The sequence below is a fragment of the Thunnus maccoyii genome, chromosome 11 (genome assembly GCF_910596095.1).
Source record: "Thunnus maccoyii chromosome 11, fThuMac1.1, whole genome shotgun sequence".
NCBI lineage: Eukaryota > Metazoa > Chordata > Actinopteri > Scombriformes > Scombridae > Thunnus > Thunnus maccoyii.
The window spans coordinates 11,908,674-11,931,983 of NC_056543.1; the positions used below are offsets into that span (position 1 = coordinate 11,908,674).

Below are 23,310 nucleotides of genomic sequence, written 5' to 3' on the forward strand. Positions count from 1 at the left end.
TGATAAAAGGATGTAGCTTTTAACAGCAAGAGTATAAATAATGTATGTTGTATAACTGACATAATTAAATTCCAGTTTAAAGAATTTCGTAATACTTTTCGCTTTTTTTGCCAATAAACACCAATTCACAGTACATGTCAGTTGTTTAAATAAAGTTTGCAGGAATAACTTGGGGGAATTATGGGAATTTTGTATTTTATAGGTTTTTAATCGTTAATTATTAATTGATTATTGGTCATTAACGGCACATTCAAAATTGTTCATGACAGGCGGCATAAAACTGAAGGCCCCAACACTAATAAGTCAGTTGTCCATGTGTAGATATCTATGTTCTTTGCTGTATCCATCACCAATTATAACAGAACCAAGTGAAACTTTAGCAGGCCTCATCAGGTATACAGCCAAAACTGCCATGTACTTTGTAGAAAAATGCTAGTGCAAATGTTTCTAAGCAATACTTGAGCTAGAAAACATAACACTTTGTTAGCTACATACATACAGTATGTATCATTACTTTGTCTAACTATAGTTTGAAACTATGGCCCCTCTCTAACTATCAAAGCTGTCAGTCAATACCTTTCTCATGGTTTATCACATTCATGGAAATACTTGACACCTATCTAACTGCATAAAATAACTCACTCAAAAAATGTTTAAGAATGTACAAAAACTGGCCATACCCCATTTTAACAGCTTCGACAGGCTGCTTACAGCTGCATTTTATGATTTTGTTCTGCTGCAATTCGTCTCATTGAGTACAAAAATGCAGCCATGTTGAGCATTCACAAAAAAATATAGTAACATTACACTGTAAGGAACATGAGAGTATATGTTAAATGTCATGGTAGTGGATGTAAATGCCATAATAACAGCACATTTATACACATTTTACAACGTAAATGCACCCTTATGGCACTAGGTATTCAACAGTAGATCACATTAAAGTACATTCTGACCCTGTGCTATTATAGGGCAGATTAATAAAGGTAACTTATCCTTGGATAAGAAAGGAAAATTGCTGGGTAAAAAATGATGCTCTTACCTATACACTGGACATAAAGGAAGTGATTCACACTCTCTCTCTTCATACAGTGTGTCGGGACACTCTTGACCTCCATTAGCGGACTTCTGAATGATAATCCTGTATCGAGACTGTGTGGCGGTGGTCGCATTTTCTGTTGGACATAAAAAAACAATCTTCACAAAAAGGCAGTGTTCAGCTGCAGATTATTTGCATAGTTCAATTTAAGTGTATGCTTTCCAGGAGTAACAGAGAGTAAAATGATACTGAGAAAAATGGCTGACATATCATGTCTGGGACACCAAATAAATGGCGACACAATCTCACTAGTGCAGTCTAATATCTAGAAAAGATTCCTAGAAAACAAGCCGTCTCAAAGTTGATCTGATCCTGATTAGTGTGCCCTTGTAGCTGTGTTGTCCTCCATTTCACTGCAGTCTGTTTTTGGACACACCACATTGTACTGGCTTCATTTGGCTCACGCTCCAAGGCTCATTACACAACACTAATTACTAAACATTGAAAATGGTGCAATTAAGAAAGTGATTACATCATCAGCGGACCCAATGGACTACAGCATATTTACAGAGACGAGATGCCTGCTCAATTCTTTTAAAAACAATTACATACTTTTTGATTTCCTAGATTCTTACAGTATGCATATCGAAACCCATTAAATATCCATTTTCCTCTTAATGTGTCAGCTTAATGTTATCGACAGTTAACACTGTCATTTACACTCAAATGCAATCATTGAATACACAAGAGACGTCAATGGAGAGCACATTTGTATGGCAACATTTTTATTAGCCATGCTAGTGCATGGCTCTAGGGATGGCAATGTCTGTCGGTTGGTGGGTCAGTTGGTCCACCACTTTGGTCCAGACTGAAATATCTCAACAACTCTGTTCCCCAGAGGATGGAGCCTACTGGGTTTGGTGATCCCCTGATGTTCCCTCCAGCACCACCATGAGATTGACATTTTTGACTTTTAGTAAAATATCTCAACTTTTGGATTGTCATTAAATTTGGTTCAAATATGTATGGTACTAAGTTGATGAATTCTAATGACTTTGGTGATCCTCTGACTTTTCCTCTGGTGCCACAAGCAGTTCAAAGGTTTTTTACTTATCTTGTGAAATATCTTAACGTCTACTGGATGAATTAGCACAAAATTGGTTTCAGATACCCATGGTTCCCAAGCGATGTATCCTAACAATTTTGGTGATCACCTGACTTTTCCCCTAGCACCACCAGATAGATTGTCATTTAATTTTGTACAGACATCCATGTTCCCCCTCAGAATGAATTGTGATAACCTTGGTTATCCCCTGACTTTTCAAGTAGCGCCATCATCAGGTCAAAATTATAATTTGTTCAATACTGGACCAAATACCTGTAAACTCCTTGTGTACTACTTTGTGTACACCATGCTAACACAATAAACTAAGATGGTGAACATGGTAAACATTACACCTGCTGAACATCAGAATATTGGCATTGTCATTATGAGCATGTTAACATGCTGACGTTATTAATTAGCTCAAAGCTCTGCTGTGCCTAGGTAGAGCCTATCACTAGTCGGCAATAGTCGCAGGAGGCTTTTTACTGTACATCAGGATATCTCATTACTTTTCAAAACATGTCGCTATTAGACAGACATTGCTAAACTGAGTTCATAGTAACCCATGTGAAAGGCTACCTGGCATACAAGTTGATGGACAGGCTGTCCATTCACTGAAGGGTGTCACAATGCAGTCTTTCTTGCAAGGAAGCAGACAGGGTCTTGCCGTTTCTGGACGAGCAGAATCTGAACACCTAAACATACAGACAAAAAGTGGTCTTAAATTCTCTTTATCCCCCAGGCGATGAATGATAAATGTCCTGAGTCTTGCTGGTAACAGGACAGTGCAGTGAAACAACTGCCCTGTCCTTGACATCACACATCTCTCCACAGAAAACATGATTGATTACATGTCCTCCTGCCTGCATGCTCAGGCAAAAGGTGGACAAATATAAAAATTTACAGTTGTCTCACATATTCAGTTGCTTCCCTTGGTACAAATATTGTTCAATGAAAAGAGAAATCCTCCCACCATGCAAGCTTACAAAGTAACTGTATTTTATGGCTCATAATACCTTGTCAATTTTAAAACCCAATCATCTTAAAGCTGCAGTAATCAATATTTTTATTAACAATGAATGTGAAAGGTGTCGCTTGCAGTGACGAAACTGCAGAGAATGATCACCCAAATCTGCAGTTCCTCTCAACTCTACAGAGCCTTTAGGTCTGTTTTGGATCATTATTTTGGATTTCTGGACAAAACTCTGTTCTCATCAATCTCATTTCCAGCTGTAGTGGGCAGGTTTTTTCAGCAAAAAAGCACTATTAAACCCATTGCACACTACCTGCCCAGACCAAAACAGCAAATGAAGTTAGAGACTAGGTGGCAAACAAATTGGAGCATGTAACAAGCTGAAGATGTTTTTTTCTCAGGAATTGGTGAACACCAAACCATAGCTAAATAAATCCAAAATAATGCTAATGTTGCTTCTTGCCTGCTGGATGCATAAAAACGTTATTACTGCCTAACATGTTCACAATAACAACTTTACAAGGTGATAAAATAACAGTGCTGTATTTTTATCTTGTTCCTCACCCCCCAAGGGGCTGAAAAGCTATTAATGCAGCTTTAATGATTATTAATACGTCATATCAGTCAATTAATTTAATATGCACATACTTACAATACTTCTGTTTGTGAAATGGTACATGGAGGACTGAATGGTTTACATTAAATCTGGTATCCAATGTTAAAGGGAAACTTAGGGATTTTTCAACCTGGACCCTATTTTCCCATCATTTTAAGTCTAAGTGACTAATGGGGACAACAATTTTTGAAATTGGTCTAGTATTGAGTGAGAGCACTTCAGCTGGCATCCACAAAACGGGCTGCTATGTAATCATGTTGGGCAATTGCGCCCATCAATGTACGTCCACTAAAAGTGCTTATTTTTGCCACTGACAGGCTCAGATTGTTATTATAAGTGTCTGAGAATGAAATTAACATTAAACACAGGAACTAGCTGCCTGAAGCTGCATTATGGCTAACTGCAAAGGGATCTATAACCGGGGCAGCTTGCCAGCAAAACTAACCTCACTGTGCATATTCATCTGCGCACCCTGGTTTGTTTTTATGTATTGAGGCTGACTTTCACCATGATTAGACTGTAAGGAAACTAAAAAACTAAGTGCAATGACGGATTATCTCATGGCGATGAAAGAGGAAAAATCAAGAATGGTGGCAGAAAAGCAACAAGACTATCGGGAAAGACAATGCACAGTGTCATTACCTCAGAAAAACTGCTGGTGTTCTGCTGTCACGAGTGAAGAGGAATTTTTTTTTTCTGTAGAGTGGGACCTGTTGCTGCTGTGCTCATGGAGTAATCCCAGTTGTGTAACTACTACAAATGGATTTACGGGATTTATCAACATTGTCATCCTGGAGATTGTTTCACCTCCACAAAATCAACTGGATGAAAAGAGCGAGGCTAGCTAGACCAAACATTCAGCTCCACACGGTAACAAAAAATGTGATTTCAACATGTAACTGTGTGACTAACATTACTTCTCTAATATGAACAGACACTGAGCTATCCACAGCCTCAGACGTAGACAAACCAAGTGCCACAGATATAGATCCCTTTGCAGTTAGCCATAATGCATCTACAGGGAGAAGGGTCTATCTGCAGTTGCAGACCTACATGACACCCACTTTACTACATGGCACGCCCACTTCACTACACAACACACCTGCCCTGATGTTGTCACCATAACGGCATGTTACACGACGCAGCCCCCTGACCCCTAACCCTAACCCTAACCATCCCTCTCCTCACACCTAAACCTAACCAAGTGGGCATGCCATGTAGTAAAGTGGGTGTGTTGTGTAAATGCTGTGAATCTGCAGTTAGACCTACTTGGCTACAGGTGGCTAGTCCACGGGATAATCCATCACTGCACTTAGTTTTTTAGTTTCCTTACAGTCTAACTGCAGTGAAAGTTAATCCCAATACATGTAAACAAAGCAGCGTGCGCAGATGAACATGAACAGCCAGGTTAGTTTAGTCGCCAAGCTGCCCCGGATATAGATCCCTTTGCAGTTAGCCATAATGCTGCTACAGGTGGCTAGTTCCTGTGTTTAGCATTACTTTCGTTGTCAGACACTTATGATAACAATTATAACTGTCAGTGGCAAAAACAAGCACTTTTAGAGGATGTACATTGACGGGGTGCAATTGCCCAATATGATTACACTGCAGTGTGTTTCGCGGTTGCCAGCTGAAGCGTTCTCGCTCAATTCTGGACCAATTTAAAAAATTGTTGTCCCTGTTAGTAACTTAGACACAAAATGATGGGAAAATAGGGTTCAGGTTGAAAAATCCCTAAGTTTTCCTTTAAGAGGACTGTGCAGATTTGTGACGTATTAGTAGGAGAAACAAATTTAGAATTTCTTTAAACAACCAGGTGAGTGTATATATCTTCTGGTATACATGTACAGCGCAGCCCCAGTAGTCTTGTATCGCCACCAAGGAGACAGAGTGTTCTAGGAGAAAATCAATCAAAGTCCACTGCCTGGCTGCTAATTAAACCTGAGAAAAGTGAGGATATGCAAACTGTTTACCAATGAATCATTCCTGCCACACCAAGGACACCATTACCACCTTTTAAAGAGTACTTCATTAAGTTTTTACCAATATTTCCTTGCTTTAAAATAAAAAATGATCATGCATTTCCCCTCTATTTAGGCTGCTACATATCTTGTGTAACATATCTGTAACAGGCCCTTTGGCGGTGTTATATTTTGTGTTTCACACAACCTTGAAGTGATGTGGTTTAATGCAGCTATGTAAAATCAAATAAGTGATATGCTTTGATGTCTTCATCAACCATCTACACACACACCTCCACACACACACACAAACTCTCTCTCTCTCTCTCTCTCTCTCTCTCTCACACACACACACACACACACACACACACACACACACACACACACACACACACATAGACATCCCAATTTCTTTTCAGTTTGAATGACTTCCTTTGCCCAACAACCAGATCCAGGTCTCACTAGAGACCCAGCATGGTGCCACATCCTACTGACTGCCGAAAGCCAACAAACACAGGACTGAGATCAAAGTATGCCAAAGCATAAGAAGGCAAGATACATAAAACCCATCCTTCCCCAGCTTTATCCCTCCTCTTCTTTTTCCCTCTTTGCAGTGATGCCTGCCAGAGGGCATGGCAACGCAATGGAGCAGCTGGGGGAATATTGTACACCCAGAATGAGAGAATCATACTTATAGTCAAGATGTTGTGTTCTAGGGGGACATGGTTTGGAAAATTAAGTGTCTCTCACACATATTGATAAACTCTTCAAAATAATGATAAAATGCCTAATTAATCACTTTTATATAATGCCAAGTTATTTTAATGTGTAATATTTCATTCAATAATATTTAAATCCAAGTGAGTATTTATTTGTTGTTGCACTCCAGTACCTGCTGAGTTTGGTTCATTGTGAACATAGTTCATAACAATTATATGTCTCAAATAAACAATAAAGAAGCCCATTTTATTGAAATACTCTTAAATACTCATTTAAATGTATGTAATTATATGTTATCTTCAACATATATATTTTTTATCTCAGCAATAATTATTATAGGACAAATACTTATTTCTACTGCATTGGTTTATTAATATATATTTCATACTCAACATTTGACAATGTGAGGCAGAAATAAAACTAAAAATCAATTGAATGTTTTTCTGAGGGCTGCATACTGATGCCAAGAGAGACCCACTAATCTTTAATAGAGCCACTGCTCGCTGTGGAGATTATTGCTAAGGATGAAATGATCAGATGTTTGCTGACTGAAGTGATCCCTCTCAAGTAGCACAACATCAAATATACTGTATGCAGGGGGCATCAGCTTCTCAGATGGGAGCGATTTAGAAATATTAAAGACGTCCTTGCATTTCAATCCCAGTTTAAAATAAACAGGGATAAAGTAACAGAAATGTCGTAGTCTGAACTCTTTTATCTAGCCTTGTTCTGCCTTTTTCAGTCTAGGAAACATGCTACATAAGGCTGTGTATTAATACCACAATGTGAGGATTGGTATGTTTTCCCAAATGTATACAGCTCAATATAGATGCAATCTAACCCTGGTTATGTCTAACACTGCATATGTTGGGTAGACAGCAGGAAGGTGCAGCTTTGCAGGATATACGCACTAACTCACTTGTTATGGACAGTCAAAATGAACTATGATGAACAGCAACACACAGGGCTATGTGTTAGGCACTGTTCCATTAAATGAATACTCTGCATCCACATAAATAGCAAAGAAATGATTGAATTCACAGCATACTATACAGGTGAAATCTGTTGGTGGAGCAGAAATGACAGCTTTCATTAAAACCTCTGTGGCAGGAGACAGGACGGGCATAAAAAAAAAAAAAAATCCTCTCCATAATCCACTTTATGGCCCTGTCAATAATATATTGAGCTAAAGAAGGGCAAACTTTGTGAATTATTTATAAATCTATCTTCCTGGTGTGGGCTTTAACATCATTACAATGACAGCACAAAAGCCCTTAGCAGTGTTTGATATTGCATTGCTGAAAGAGGAGTAGATAATAGTGGCGCATAAGAAAAATGAATCTCAGGTTCACAAAAAAAAAAAAAAAAGTCCTAAACACAGGCAGAAAGTACAAAAAAGCTCAAAAAACTCATGGGGATATAATTTCACAGTGCATCAAGTCCTTTGGGTCATCTGTCAAGTGTAAGTGAAAGCATAAACTATATATCTTCAAGTAAGATGCTTTTAGAAAAATGGAGAATGTGTTCTTAAATTATTTTTCTGTAAGAGAAACATGATCACCTCTCAACTCCTCCCCCAGATTTTATAAAGCTCTTTTACTCCTCGCCCATAATTTACCATTCGTTTCTCTCGGGATACATGTTCTAGTATCTAAAACTAAGCAAAGCAGCAGTGTCAGACGGGGATGGAAGAAGAAAAAATATTCTGTTACAAAGTGCCGTTTTCATAATGGCATAATAACTCAAGAATAGATATTTTATTTGTGTATTTGAGACAAATTGTTATTGATTATGTTCACAGTTGGCAAAGCATTGAGCATTGGTCTGAAAAAAAAACACTTGATATGTTTATAAGCAAGCAAGAGGTCAATTTTGTTACCAGAGTTGAAATAAACATGGGGGACTCTGATACAGCTGCTAGATCTGGTTTTCATATGTGAAAACACAAAGTCTGGTGTTTATAGTCATACTACCAATGTGTAGGCAGATGTGACTTAACACCCTCTACAGGTTAACGCTGAGGGGAAATGATTGATGATTCACCTCCCAACACAGAAAAACATGCATGTAACAACATCGCTTCAGCCTAACACATTAAACTGTAAGAACACAGTGCTGCTCTAAATAGCATCTCACCGTTTGATATTGTCTTGACATGTATAGATATGTATATAGTGGATGCACAGACCAGTATCAAAAAAGCAAACATTGCCACCCTCATATATACACAGTAGAGAGAACGTACCTTTTGTTTATGACAGGTCCAACATTCATTTTCATACAGGTGACTTTGCGGATTTGGACACCCACAGCACAGGTACGGGTCCCATTCCAGAAGCTGGTTCCATTGAGATCCATAGAGGTATCTTCAATACAGGGACCCCATGCTGAGGCCTCCCAGTAGAACACCATGCAAGGATGGTCATTGCAAACTCTCCACTCTTCAAGAGCTGGAGCTGCTGGACACTCCTTCCCTTCTGGCCACCAACACACAGGAAAGAGCCACAGTGTCAAAAACACGATGGATATACAACTTTGTCCTCCAAAAGGAATTGGGTAGTCCTTTTCATGCTGTGTTAGAAAGTCACTAACTGCATCTGGCTGGTTTTGTGTTTAGATGTCAGCTTGTGAGCAAGTAGTGTTAGTCTAACAAAGCAACACTGAAAAGTGCATATGATTTACACAAAATCTAAAATGAATTTCATCTAAAGTACAAGCTGGAGTTTGTTGCTTTTATTATCATGGACCGCTGGGTGCTTAGCGGCTGAGCAAATGTTTGTTCGGGTTAGCCGAGCAGACAGTTCACAAGTTACAACTTGTAGAACTTTGAATTACAAATGTAAAGTCACAGTAAGGTCACTGTATCTGAATTTATGGACCGATTGAAGCATTGCCCACAGCGAAACCACAGCAATCTTTTCCAGTCTCTGCTCCTTCTGTCCTGTTGGTTGTCATATATTTGGTCATTATTTGGACACACATTGTGCAGTTCTATATTCAACCTCAATAACAGTGCAGCACTGCAGGAAATATGTGAAAGCCTCTATGTTTTCACCAAGATAGTGTGGCTTGGTTAGTTTTTACATTACTTCTGTCCTGTTTTTGCAGAGTGGTTACACTACTAATTTTAGATCCGAGGCAAAAGCTTGGATTTACAGCGCATGTTATATGCACAAATATGTAATCAGTGTGCACTGGGCCACCATGGAAATAAGTTATCAGACCTTTTTTCTTGCACATGGCTGTTTTCCCATTTTGTATGTTATCTGTGTATTTTTAATGATACTGTGTCTACACATACAAACATACACAGGTAGACATACTGACTTATACATAAATGTATGGATACTTATACAAGGAAATATGTGTACAAACAGACATACAAATTCATGGGATGAGATGGGTATGCTGAGATTTAGCAATACAGTTCATAAGTACTGGGACTACATCAGTCAGTACAGGGACAGTCCAATCTAAACCGAGCTAAAACAAGGGGCAGTTCAGTTGAAGTAGGATCATAGGTGTCATCTGGAGAGTGATAAGTGCCCTACAGTGAACTGTGACCCACAGAGGGACAGTGATGAGTTTGTCACTGAACCACAACCGAATAAACACCTGCACCTTCCAATCTGTTTTTCATTCCCCAGCTCTTCAATTCCTTCACACACAAACATGCAGGCACATAGATACAAATACAGTATGCACACACAGCGTCTGTGCCAGCAAACAGAAAGCCAGCAACATGATAATAAACAACACAGTGTGCAACCTGGCTAAGCTGTGAGAGTCTTTCATCAGCTGTTATTGCAGATATGCGTTTGGTTACAGGGATTAATGGGTAGTAGCTGTCTGCCAAGGCTCTGCTGTCTGACTTGAAAACACCAACGCTTGGAGTATGCAGAAAAATACCGGCCAGAGAAAGAGCTCCCGATAATGGATGGTCAATTCACACTTCAAATGTTTTTTTCAAAGATGAAAAATGTCTAACAAAGTCTCTGAAATCTACAGAAATAACAGCCAGAGTAAACCTGCAGTGTTTCAAAAAGCACTCTGATAAAGCCTTTTGCTCAATCTTCTTTCTTCTTAAGTTTAGTTTTGAATTAGTCTGTGGTTTTCTTGTTTTCCCAGTAAGAGTTAATACATGTTGTAGTTTTTGAGTATTCCATGTTCTGTAAAAACATTGTAATTGCCACAACTCTGTCAGCCTGGTGGATAGTCAATAAAATGACAAACTTCACAATGTCACCTAGCTCTCATACACCTATTACCAGATTTTCTTGTAAACAAATCACCCATCACAGGCACCAAATGGAAAGAAAAAAGCAAACACATTAACACAACATCTTCGAAAATAATATTATTTTTCTGAATTTCCAAAAGTTAATGCAAAAGTATGGTATTGGGGAGGGGCAATACTTACAATGCACCCAGTTAAAGCAAAAACCAACACATCCAATAACAACCCTCAACCACCATCCCTATTGCACAACATCAATAAAATTGCTAACTCAAACAAACCTTTGTCAAAATTATACAAGCTTTCATCTTCCACTGACTCCACCATATCTCTTCCAATAGATAAATGGGAGAAAGATCTTCACATCAGCACCAATAATGACTTCTGGACTCAAATATGCAAAAATACCTTCAACATGTCCATGAACACTAACACAATACTAATTCAATACAAAGTCATTCACAGAATACATATTACACATATTGCACAAGACGTAAACAATGGGACTTACCGCATCAGACATATGCACTCACTGTACCCTTAACATAATTGACCACTACTTCCATGCTCTCTGGCTCTGCCCACCAGTACAACACTTCTGGAAAGAAATAACTACTAAACTATCACTGTTCTTTGTGTGCAGCATCCCCCTATCCTCGTCACTGTGCATCCTAGCTGACTTGAACATACTTGACACATCACAAAAACAAATCACAACACCTCTACTGGTAGCTCTAACTATCGCCAAAAAGACTATTTTACTAAATTGGAAAAACAGAAAACAACTCTTCCTTCTCGCAGTGGTTAAATCTTTTAACAGAACAAGTAACTCTGGAACAAAACTCAGCCCTACAACAAAAACAATCTGACCAATTAAATGAGCCAGTGCCACAACAAACTCAAACAAACAACATCCATGTACATTCACATACATACACACTAATGGGAACATACACACACACACACACACACACACACACACACACTCTTGCAAACACACATACACTCTTTAGAGGCAGACACACAAGTGGAAACACACTCACACAGACACATACACACAACAGTGAAACTGCTAAAGAAAAAAAAAGAAACTTTTGCTTTTTGCTTCCTTTTTCTTTTTGACATCTTTGTCGCATAATGATTTATTGAAATTTCTTTCTCCCCTCATTCATTTCTTTTTATTTATTTATTTACTCCTTCATCCACTGATTTTTTTTTCTACCAACCATCCCTTTGTTTGTTTCTACTATTACTGCTGCCACATATATCATTAATGATTCAAATACTTTTATGCCCAAACTCACTCCACACAGCTGCTCCCCTACAACAATCCCTCATCTTCTCCATGCATATCTACACTTAAACTCTCTATTTCAATATTGTACATGCTGTTAACCTGTATCCACCCCCACCTTACTATCTGTACTTCATTCCTGTGTCTTTGATGTCGTAAATAAAATAAAAAACAAACAAACAAACAAACAAACAAAAAAAATATATATAGTAGTCTTTATCTTTGTTAATGTGCTGTCATTTAAATGAAAACAAAGCTATCTGATTAAATCCTAGAACATTATCGCTGTCACCAAGTTTCCCTCACACTTTCCACACACTTACTAATTATACATTACATTATACAACCTTCTTGTCTTATTTCTTTCTACCTACATTAAGTATCAGCCTATATACACTATACAATAAATTATACTGTAAGTGGCAACTGTAAAAGTTTTCAAATAATGCTCAATGCAATAAAACTCAAACCTCACCAACAGAAAATCCAAGAAAACAAAAAACCCAGTATATTTGGTGACATTTTTTGATGAAAAATCCAAGACATTCTGCACAAAAGAGAATGATTTATTAATACCAGGTGTGAAAAGACTCAATTAAGTTAGAGGGAAAGTTGAATTACCTTTTCCTGGGAGGGCCAACACAGTGCGTGTACGGCTCTGTCGGCCCTCTGCGGTCTTAGTGGCACAGCTGTGAGAGCAGGGTGACCAGGAGGACCAGGAGCCAACCACACAGTCTGAAGGACAGGATACCTCACAGGCCACTTCCGTTGGAGGTGGGTTGTCTACGCAGTGGGCAAAGGGGACATCCACGCCTGGGGAAGGCAAGTTAAGATAAGAAAACTGAGTAACCCTAACCCAGGTTTTAAGGGTTCAAACTCATCTCTAGAATCAAGATCGTTAGAGCCACTACATGTTTAGTAACTACAGTGCTTTTCTTGAACTGATCTCACAACCATCAGATAGCAATACAACATTTTAAAGTTTAAATTGAACCAACACACATAAGGACTGGATTCAAATCCTAAGGGATGCATGAAATGGAAAAAAGGAAGCCGAGACCCCATTTATAAAAAGCATTACCATGCATCTCGATTTGATGAGATTAAAGCTTACAGAGCAGTACATAAAAATGCACATGTAAATGCACCTAAGATGCATTTATTGCAATCCAAATACACAAACCACCATCTGAGCTGAGCAGGTTTTCAATCTGATCACGTAGGAAGTGCGTGTAAATGTAGTCCACGTGCAGTGCGACAACTAAAAACATGTGGTCAGCTGTTGCTGTAGTTATTATAACTTGTAGAATGAGAATGATTTTTTTATGCATTATTATGGATCAAAAATATCCTCCTCAATAAAAAAAAAATCACACCAAACATAAGTAAGCAATCTCCCTAAATGTTCTGTCAAACACAAATAAAATTTCATTTTATCTAAAGAAAATTATAAGGCCTTCCCATTGGTATTCTGAGCTAGTTTTAATAGCTATCCTTCAGTCTTCATCTTGCAGTCATGTTATGAAATATTTATCACAGCTCCAAGTTAACTCTTCTTTCAGGAGTGAAACAGCTGCAGCAAAGACAGAGCCTTTTTTCCTTACCGTACTTCCATGATAATGACTTTTGTTTTGTGTGTTTAAATGCTAAAATTACAACAAAAAAAATAAAAATAAAAAATACATTCATGTTAATGACTGAATAATACCCTTGGTGTAAAAAAAAACAAAAAAACATTCCTCGTACATTTTGTTGGAGTCTGTCCAGAATTTTGCAGAGTGCCACAGATTTCTCTAAGGTCTCTCTGTCCAAGAGAGAAAGACCAATTTCAGAAACAGGGATGCCATCCTGATGTCAAAACAATGCCAGCAGCATCCAAAACATTGTTTTCAGATATACAGTACGCTCACACAGAGCAGTATCATTAACTTGGCTGAACTCTGCCACTACATCATGGAATATGGTTTAACAATAACAACCCCAGGGCAGATTTGTCATTAATTTGTCTTTTTTTCCTTCTCCAAGCGAATACCCTTGATGCAGAGGAGGGCAGTGGAGAGAGCAAACGTAGGTATCGCCGCATCAGATAGATGTGAAAGACTCCCTTGGGGAGTTTGAAAACCTTTCACCCATAAAGTTGAAGTGTCAGAGATCTCCAGCCATCAAAGTAACTGGTGTGTATACAGCAGGAGACATTAGTCTGCTAGAAGTAATGATTAAGTCCCACAGGCTACCATACAGTATGAGATGCTTTATTTCTTTCATTAGCGGAGATACAAGAGGACTGCACTGAAGATGGAGGGCTTTCCAGTTGAAGCTGAAAAGCAATAAACAGTTCTGAAAGAGTGCCACCTAATTTGATTTTAAAACATCTGTGATTATGAGAAAAAAATGAACATTTTATTAAAGGGAACAATTAGTTGCCCTTAGCATTATCAGTATAACAGCATATAGTACACACTTTCTCATTCAAGTGAATGGAAAAGTGTGTCCAGACTTTTGACTGGTACTGTACATGTTTCTATTACGGGGCAGGTGAAGTAATTACATGATGGAGGTAGTATTGTAATGTACTGTAAAATGACAACTCAGGAAAAAAGTGCTGGAGGATCATGGAATATTTTTTAGAATTATATATTTCCAAATGCACCGAACTGAGCAAAGATCTGGAGGCTGCAGCACTTGAATAGGAATTGTACTGATACTTTACATAATTGTTTTGAACTGACAGAAAAATTTTAAAGCTGTGTGGGAATTCATTGTCTTGATTCACCATGGCTCCCACCCAGATAATTATATCAGGCGTCCATGGTTTATACAAAGTGGGCATAAAATGAACATGGGAATGCACCATAGATTCTATGAATCAACCTCTGTGACTCACATCCAGAGAGACGGACACTGAGTACTGTACCTTTACCATCTCTATAGGTTCTATGCAAATATTGTAGAGATGAGAGAGATATTTTTCACTTGGAGTGTGAAAATGGACAATGAGATACAGCAAGACAATGAGATACAGCAAGGAAATGTTTAAAACCTTAAATGGGATCTGTGAAGTAGAAAGTTTCATCTAAAGTTAAGGAAACATTTATTACTTACACAAATGTGCAAAAAACTATTTAACGCACTGTTTTGATAATAACACTGCACATTTTGAATTATAATTTAAAAAGTGGAGATTTTAAAGGTAGCATTTTATTTTCAAACTGTAAAACAATTACAGCAAGCAGCAACAGTCTGACTGGTTTAAAACTGATCTACTGGCTTCCAACACATTTTTGTAAAACAATATGGTAAATAAAATGGTGTGATCAAGGCTGTCAGAATCCGAATAGGCTCTATGTAAAGTTAACCGTATTATTCTTACCAAGTCAAAAATATATGAGGCTCTTTTGGCACATTTACTATTACAACCTTAGGCTTTACATCAAACAAATATATAGAAGTATACGCAAGTATGGGATGTTATGCAAAACATGGCAGTCTTCCTCTTGCTCTTTGCATATTTTAAGAATTGTTTATATCATTATTGCCAAAGGTAGAAGTATTTGATATGCCTTTACAAGCAATGGAAAATCTGTAATTATTCAACAATCGTTCTGGTTGAAAATCACAAAGGACTAATGAATAGGTTAGCAAACAAAACGAACAAAAGACTAACAAAGCTTTGCCCGGAAACGCTGCCTAAAGAGAAATGATATGATAACATGAACAACGTATGTGTGTGTGTGTGAGTGTATCTGTGTATGTGTGAGACTACATGTGAGGGGAACTCTGCAAATAGATGGCTGCCCTAGGGGTCCTTTTGCATTATTAATACAGGGATCTGTAGTTGAGGCTCTTACTCAGATAATACCACTGCCTCCTGCATGCATTTTCACCATGATTTCTATTCTGCTCGCCCACCTACCAATTAATCTTCTTCATTGTTATTATTCAGGTAGGTATAGGAAAAAACTGGAAGTCCTCACCTTTGCTTAAAAGTTAATCATCACATCCACTCTGTGCAGGCAGCTTTTAAGACAAAGTTGGTGGGCAAAAGTAACATGGCAGAGTTGACAAAATGACTGTGAACATCAAAATGGGCTCTGACAAACTAGCATGGGTCACTAATTAATGTTTTTGCTGTATTCGCCTGTCAATCCCCTAACTTTTGAATTACATTATCAGTGACACACAGCTTACACAAGTGTACGACTGCTTTTCTGAGTTAATCATCACCTGATTGTTCCTGACCCATCGAGCAGAATAAGTTCAGGCTGATGGTAACTACGCAGCTGAGTTATTGTAGTTGGGTTCAGAAATGTCAGAATGTCTGTGGGTTTAGGGAGGTTAGCCAACATACTCTATATTTACAGTAGAAAGGGTTAAATCTGTCATGTCAGCTATCAGTCATAAGCTGCCTTGTGTTTGGTAGTGTCAGTGGTTGCTGCGCAGAGAGGGGGAGCAGTGGGAGCTGTCAAAATAACTTTATTAAGCTTGGGGCAAAAAAAACCCAGCAGGTTAGACTAACACAGCACTTTTTTTATTTTGGTGTAGTTTACAGCCCAATAAAGTTGTTCCCATTAGCCTCTCTGTGTGAGATGCTGTGTTATGTTAAATTCTGTTTGCAACAGGTCTAGATTGAATTCCACCCAGCTAAAACTGCATGAAAGACTTCTTCTAATTGACATAACCAAGTTACTAACATGAATTAGAGGATGATAATTGTGTTTTGCAAAGTTGCAGAAAACATGGTTTGAAGTTTGAAAGCTCTTGTCTCTGCATGAATGTGACAAGAGCCAGAGAATAACAGTTCCTTATTTACTAAATCATTGAAAGGTCTAGACAGTTTTATTGAAATAAAAAATGTATCCAATGTGATGGAACAATTGACAATATCTCATAGAGTAAGAAAATAGTAGAGCAAGCAAAAAATGAAAATACTATAAAATTTGTTCCTGAACATATCAGTCATTGCATTTTAGTGGTTATACTTAGGTACTAAATCACACTTAGACAATCATACCAGAGGTGTCAAACAATCAGCACTCTCACACATCATGTATTATCAGGTAAAAGACCTTTACATCTGTACCACATGGACAATTACACTATTACATTAACTTCAGTAGGACATCACTGAAAGCTTTAAGCATGCAGGTTTCCATGTTGCATTTTTAAAGCAGCAAAATATCATCTATTATATTATTTGCAGTGTAGTGATGATAAAAGTGTCAGTGCATGAATTGGTGTGTAATAATTTATAAGAATTACGTAGATTTCTCATGAGGAGTGATGAGCACATACTGTATAATATCTACTGATTTCTGTCCTCTTTGAGGATTATGTCTCTTATCTACACATCCTCAAGAGGATTGGTAGATGGCAGGAGGCAGATGAGGAGAAGATAGACATAACAGAACTAGAAGTGTGCTCAGGCTGTGTTTCAAAAGACTGATGCATTTTCTCTCAAGTGTTTCCCAAGGGTAGATGTCCCTGAATCACCGTGCTATGGTTCTCCTGGCTTAGCCCAAAAATCAGTCTATTCAATTTCATCCATACTTGGGGGCAATTACCTCATGTATTTGCTAAGCAATAAAAGCTGGCATTTAGGTAATAGAGGATGTTTTCTGATTGCTTGAGCAGCCATAGATAATAATTTAAATCTCCAGATGAAATTTGCTGGGAAAGTGCTGTCTCTTACTCTTTAGAGGTATAGACTTTCCTCGCAAAAAAGTTCATGAGCTTTTCAGACTTAATATAAAAACTAGTTTTATGCTGAGAAATTATAAAGTAAATGCTTACTCAATCAGGGAGTAAAGTGGAGAAAATATCCCATATCTCAGGGGTGTCTGTCACTTCATTGAATGGAGCCTGCCAATTCCCACACCTACTTCCCTTATTCCAGTTGAGTGTAAATTTATGGTAAAATCCGTGTCAATTATCTTCAAAGCTTTGTTCTTCTAACATTCTTTGTAATGGTTTCATTCACACTGGAAACATTAAATCCGTACTTCAAGTGCCTCAATACAATGACAATAAACACATCTCAAATCCTGCAGTTCCATCCGCATGACATTAATTACTACAATGCAAAATTTTATTCGGGTGAACCAGATTAATAAAAATGTTCCCTAACCGCAAGCATGCTTGTAACAGATGCAAGGGCTCACCTGCTGATCTTTGACACATGCTCTGGAGTGTCCTCAGTTGTTATAAGTGTTTACAATGTAACAATTACTACCAATCTATGTATGGCGATTTTTGGTGTTCACTATGATGATACTCTGTCTGGCTCATCAAAAGGGTCTTGGCTTTGCTTTGAATATACTTATAATTTAGATGATGGTTATAGCTGGTTTTAAGTTACTAGGAAAGAGAGCCTTTGCTTGGAACTACACTAGGGCAATAGGCACTCACTGACTGACTGACTGACTTAGTGAGCTCCTTTCAATTAAAATATCTTTCTTTGACAGGGTAAGCCAAGATCAGCTAGACTGCAGAAAGGGCCTCTTATTTAACTATTTTTTTTTTTTTTTAGAAACCTTTCACTTCCTATCCACAAATAGTTCTGAAGTCTTCCTCCAAAACCTTTGATGAGCACAGGCAGCTCCATAAAATCAACACTACATTTGTAGACAAAGACAGAAAGGTGAGATCATTTATTTGTATTATTAGAAAGCAAGCTGCCACTGTTGAAAGATGTGTTAATATCACAGATGTGTACTGTTTATGGCAACATGTCAGATTACTGTAAACAATCCTTTCATCTCCGTAGATACTGTATGTCACTCCTACCTTCCCCTTCTCTCCCTCGACTATTCCTGTCAAACATCCTCTGCACTTTTGGAAGAAGTGAAAATGATTGAAACCAAATTGAAACCAAGCCAACAGTGTCAGTGTATTGAGGTGCTATACTCTGCACAGTCAGTCTAAACATTCCTGCTACAGCAGTTTCAGACTCCTATTGCGCTCTCCACATAACTGTAAAATATTACTGAAACCTCCTCATGGAAACTCCAAGACACTCCTCCCATCAAACCAAAGATAACACCATTAAAGAGCACCTTAACAACCCTTTTTAGCTTGAAAACGTCCCCTTCACAAATTCAAACAATGCATTCAAAGTCTGACAATCACGCTCTGCTGTAGAGCCTGCGACTGCTGACCATCACCTCCCACCTTAGGACTGTCAATCTTCTATAGTTCACAAAAATGACCTAAAAGCCCAATTGTTCTGTTTCATTTTGTTCTTATGAGTTTTTAAGACACAAATATCAGATTTTTAATGCTCCGTTGAACATTTTCTTAAAATCTTTATATTATAGATCTATAATATTTGTCTAAATTTTGTGTGACAAGGGTAATTTGTTAGATGACCTGAAGCAAGTTCCATTCATTAAGTATTAAAATGAAATTGCGATATTTTTTTATCATGGGGAGATTAAAATAGGGAAAAGATATTTTCATACCTGTTTATCATAATGTTTTTTTCTATTTTCTTGCAATTAGTGATTTTGATGAATATATAAACTTTGTAATTTTTTTAAAAATGTTGTTTTCTTTCTTTTTCTTTCTTTTCTCAAAACAGCCCTTTAATGGAATGGAATAATGCCAAACTTAACAGAGTAGCCCAAAATGAAATTAGGGGAACGATTATCCAGATATTGGTGCTATACAAAATATCAGCATTTCTTACAACAGACTCAACACTCAGTTAATATACCAGTTTACTCTGCAACACATTTTCTGGAGAGGACTGTTTCTTATCTTCTACAATGTGTCCATTACAAGCTGAGGTAGTTGAGTGGAGTTTGCATCCAGATTGTTGTATTATAGATTGAGTCTGTATGGAATACTAAGAGCATGCCAGTAATAAGGTGAAGTGGCATTTTAGTGAGTTATCCTACTCTATTATTTTATTTATTATTTGCCTGTATATTCTTTATTTGTCTATTTATATTCCTCATTCACCCTGAAGGACATCAGATGAGGAATGTGAGGGAGATGGCCAGGTCAACATGCAAGTAATTCACTGTAATATCTTACTTTAACAGTGTACCAAAATTAGATTTTGTATATTCTTCATGAAGGCTGTGCGTAGTATTCAGAATCTTTTGGGGATAGAATTAGCGAAGGCTTTGAATGAACCCTTACCTTAAGAAACTAAATTCAATTAGTCCTGAGTCTTTCGTGACTGGCAAAAGCTTAAACATTATTTTTCCCAGGAGAGAAACATGCCCTCCTGCCTTTTTCCAACATTTCAGTGTTACACAGTGTCCATCATCTCTGCTTGTATAACAGCTGAGAAGGAGAGCGTCAATGTGTCGGGTCTGAGTGTGCAGACAGACTGGCAATTAGTGGCTGTGTTCTCCAAGGTCCACCAAATTTATATGTCAAGCATAACAGAAAAGTAACTAAAAGTGTATTCTATCTGGAGAAAAACTTGACCATTGAGTGGGCTCATTGAGATGTTTGCACAAAAAATAATAATCATAGCAAAAGAATCTGCAATAGCAACACAGGGTTTAAGAACAATGGAGGGTGTGGGTTTTATCAGGTGTAATGAGCATATACATACTGCATTTTATTTGAATTAAATTAATTGAGAATGTCAACAGTGTCAAATCCATGACACAAGGATTGCCATCCTGCCAAACATCTTCCCTCATTACAGTAATATTTTATCAGAACTATACACTGTAAAAAATGCTTTAGGCCTCCAGCAACATGTTTTCTCAAAATTTATGACCCAGCATTTGAAAATTCTTAATAATTTAGCATTTACTTTGTGTAGACTTCACACATACAAAGGAAGTATGTAGTGACAGTTGTATACTTTTCAAATTCAGTTCAGCTCAACTTCCTCAAATTAAAATCTACCAATTATTGCAATTATTGTAAATGGGGGGGACTGCCTGCCATGTCTTTGACTGCTTTTCATACATATTACCTAACTCGACCATGGGAATGAAATTCAATGAGATTGTGTATCATATTTGCATGCTTAGTGTGGCTTGTAGTCCTTACCTATATCACTGCAGCCTACAGTGCCATTGTTTGAAAAAACAGAGCTTCTGACGGGAGTTTGTGTCACTTAACAAGTTGGCCCTGACACCGTTGTGACTATGTGTGAAACTAACCCAATGTGCTCAGTAAGTCTGATAAGCCAATTAAGAAGGCAACAATGAACAACTTGTCAACAATCACGAACAATAAATCCAGCGCAGAGAATTTCATAAGCCTTTTTCCTCAAACCTTCAAAAGCTTGTACTCTTAGTTATCCTGTCAAAACTCATTAGATTCTCCTGTTGGATAATACATTTAGACTCTCCACTGCCTCCCTGATAAACATACACATGATCCATTGTGACAGAATAATACAACACAGGTGAAAAAACGATACAATTAGGTTTGTAATCTATGGAGATGAGCAATTAATGCCTGGTAGGCAGCTGACATTTAATCAGGCCGACATTTTCTGTGCCCATAAACACTGTGATGGGCCCTTATATATAATGCATGCTCCAGTAATGCTGATGTTCTTATCACCTAATGTGATGATATGGTTTAGCACAATGGATCACATTATACCTGATAGTTCATGCATCAAGATTCTACTGATAATAATACATGCCTAGACAACAGCATTGATGGCTTTTCTATGGACTTGCTGAATTTTACAGCTAGTTTTAGCTCTAATTATATTGTGAATATGCATTGCATTCTATAGTTAGCACCAGTTTAAGGTTAAAACAATGAATACATGAGCTCCAACTAATGCTGAACAATGGCTAATAATCATAGCTCTGTCTTGACAGACTGGATGGTTTTAAAGAAGATGAACCAATTTCCACACCTGCATAATATGTTTACTTGTGCACTGGAGAATGAAGAACTCCCACAAATAATGTACAAGGAAGTTAAAACTGTCATTCCTAAGAAGGACAAAGATTCTCAAGATGCAGGCTTGTACCGTCCTTTAGCTTTGCTCAACTTAGATACGTTCACATTTGCCAAGGTTCTGGCTGGCAAGACTGAAGTTATCAGTAAAATCATTCACCCTGACAGGATTTATTCCAATACAACATTCTTTTTTTTTTTTTAACTTCAGGCATCTCCTTTATATTTCACACAAGCATCTGATGAAGACCTGGTCATTGTTGCACTTGATGGAGAAAAGAAGTTTAACCAGGTTGAGTGGAATTATCTTATTTAGTGTACTTCACAAATTCAGCTTATGTGAACATTTTATCAAATGGATCCAACCACTTAATAAAAAAGTCCCAGGGCCAGAACTTTGAGAAACCAAACAGTATCCCCTGAATTTGCATTACATAGAGGTACACAACAAGGTTGTCTGCTCTTGACTCTCTTATTTGCACTAGTGATAGAACCTCTTGCTGAGAAAATAGAAACCGAACTTCCTCTTTCCGGGTATGACACAGACATGACATAAAATAGGATTTCCCTATATGCAGATGATATATTATTATATATAAATGTGTGAGCATCCCGAGAATCTTAGAAACAATTACTGTTTTTGGTAGTCCTTCTGGATACTGTGAGAGAAGAATGAGCTCATGCTGGTCAGACTGCACAACCCAAATATACTAAACATCGTTCCATTCAAGGTGACTCCTAACAAATTCACCTGTTTAGGAATACAGGTACTAGAAAATACCACAACTGATTTAAAGAAAATTTCTCTCCTTTTATTTGCAGATTACAATCATGTTTAAAATAATAGCAGACCTTGCCTATTTCCTTTATGGGCAGAGTTAATGCAGTTAAAATGGTCGGTTTACCCCAGTTGCTCTACCTATTCCAAAATCTCCCAATCTATTTAACAAAGGCCTTTTTTATGAAACTAGATTCCATCATCACCCAATTTCACTGGAATAACAAATGTCCCAGAATAAAAAAAGATCCACTTATGCAAACCCAAGACGGAGGGAGGATTAGCTCTACCCAATTTCATTCGCTAATATTGGGCTGTAAATGTCCATGTCTGGATGTTTCATTTTCACTTTTCCACTGCCTCTCGTAAATGGCTACTACTAGAAAGAAAAGACTGCTCCCCATATAATCCAGGGGCTCTTCTCCCATCTCCTTCCATACCTACCAAATCTAAATACCAGAGTTATGAAATAATATATGCATTAACTCACATCTGGAAGCAGTTAAACAAGCATGTCCATTGGAGATCTTTAGCTTCCCTGATGCCAATTTATGGAAACGCTTCATTTGCACCATTCACCTTAGATGTCGCTTTCAAAATTTGGGAAAATGCTGGAATTCAGACATTACTAGATTTGTTTATTGACAGAGATTTTGCTTCATTTCAACAACTAGCTGACAAATTAAAATGACCTAGATA

The 23,310-nt window shown here is 37.7% G+C and overlaps 1 protein-coding gene across 1 annotated transcript in view; it reads right to left on the reverse strand.

Annotated features, from left to right (window-relative positions):
• The window catches only part of thsd7ba (thrombospondin, type I, domain containing 7Ba), a 132,807-nt gene that overhangs the window by 77,166 nt on the left and 32,331 nt on the right, over positions 1-23,310 (reverse strand). The window contains exons 7-10 of the mRNA XM_042427374.1: positions 12,567-12,758; positions 8,660-8,891; positions 2,724-2,839; positions 1,043-1,175 (exon numbers count right to left, since the gene is read on the reverse strand). Of these exons, the coding sequence (XP_042283308.1) occupies positions 1,043-1,175; positions 2,724-2,839; positions 8,660-8,891; positions 12,567-12,758 (673 nt within the window). The remainder of the gene's footprint in view (positions 1-1,042; positions 1,176-2,723; positions 2,840-8,659; positions 8,892-12,566; positions 12,759-23,310) is intronic.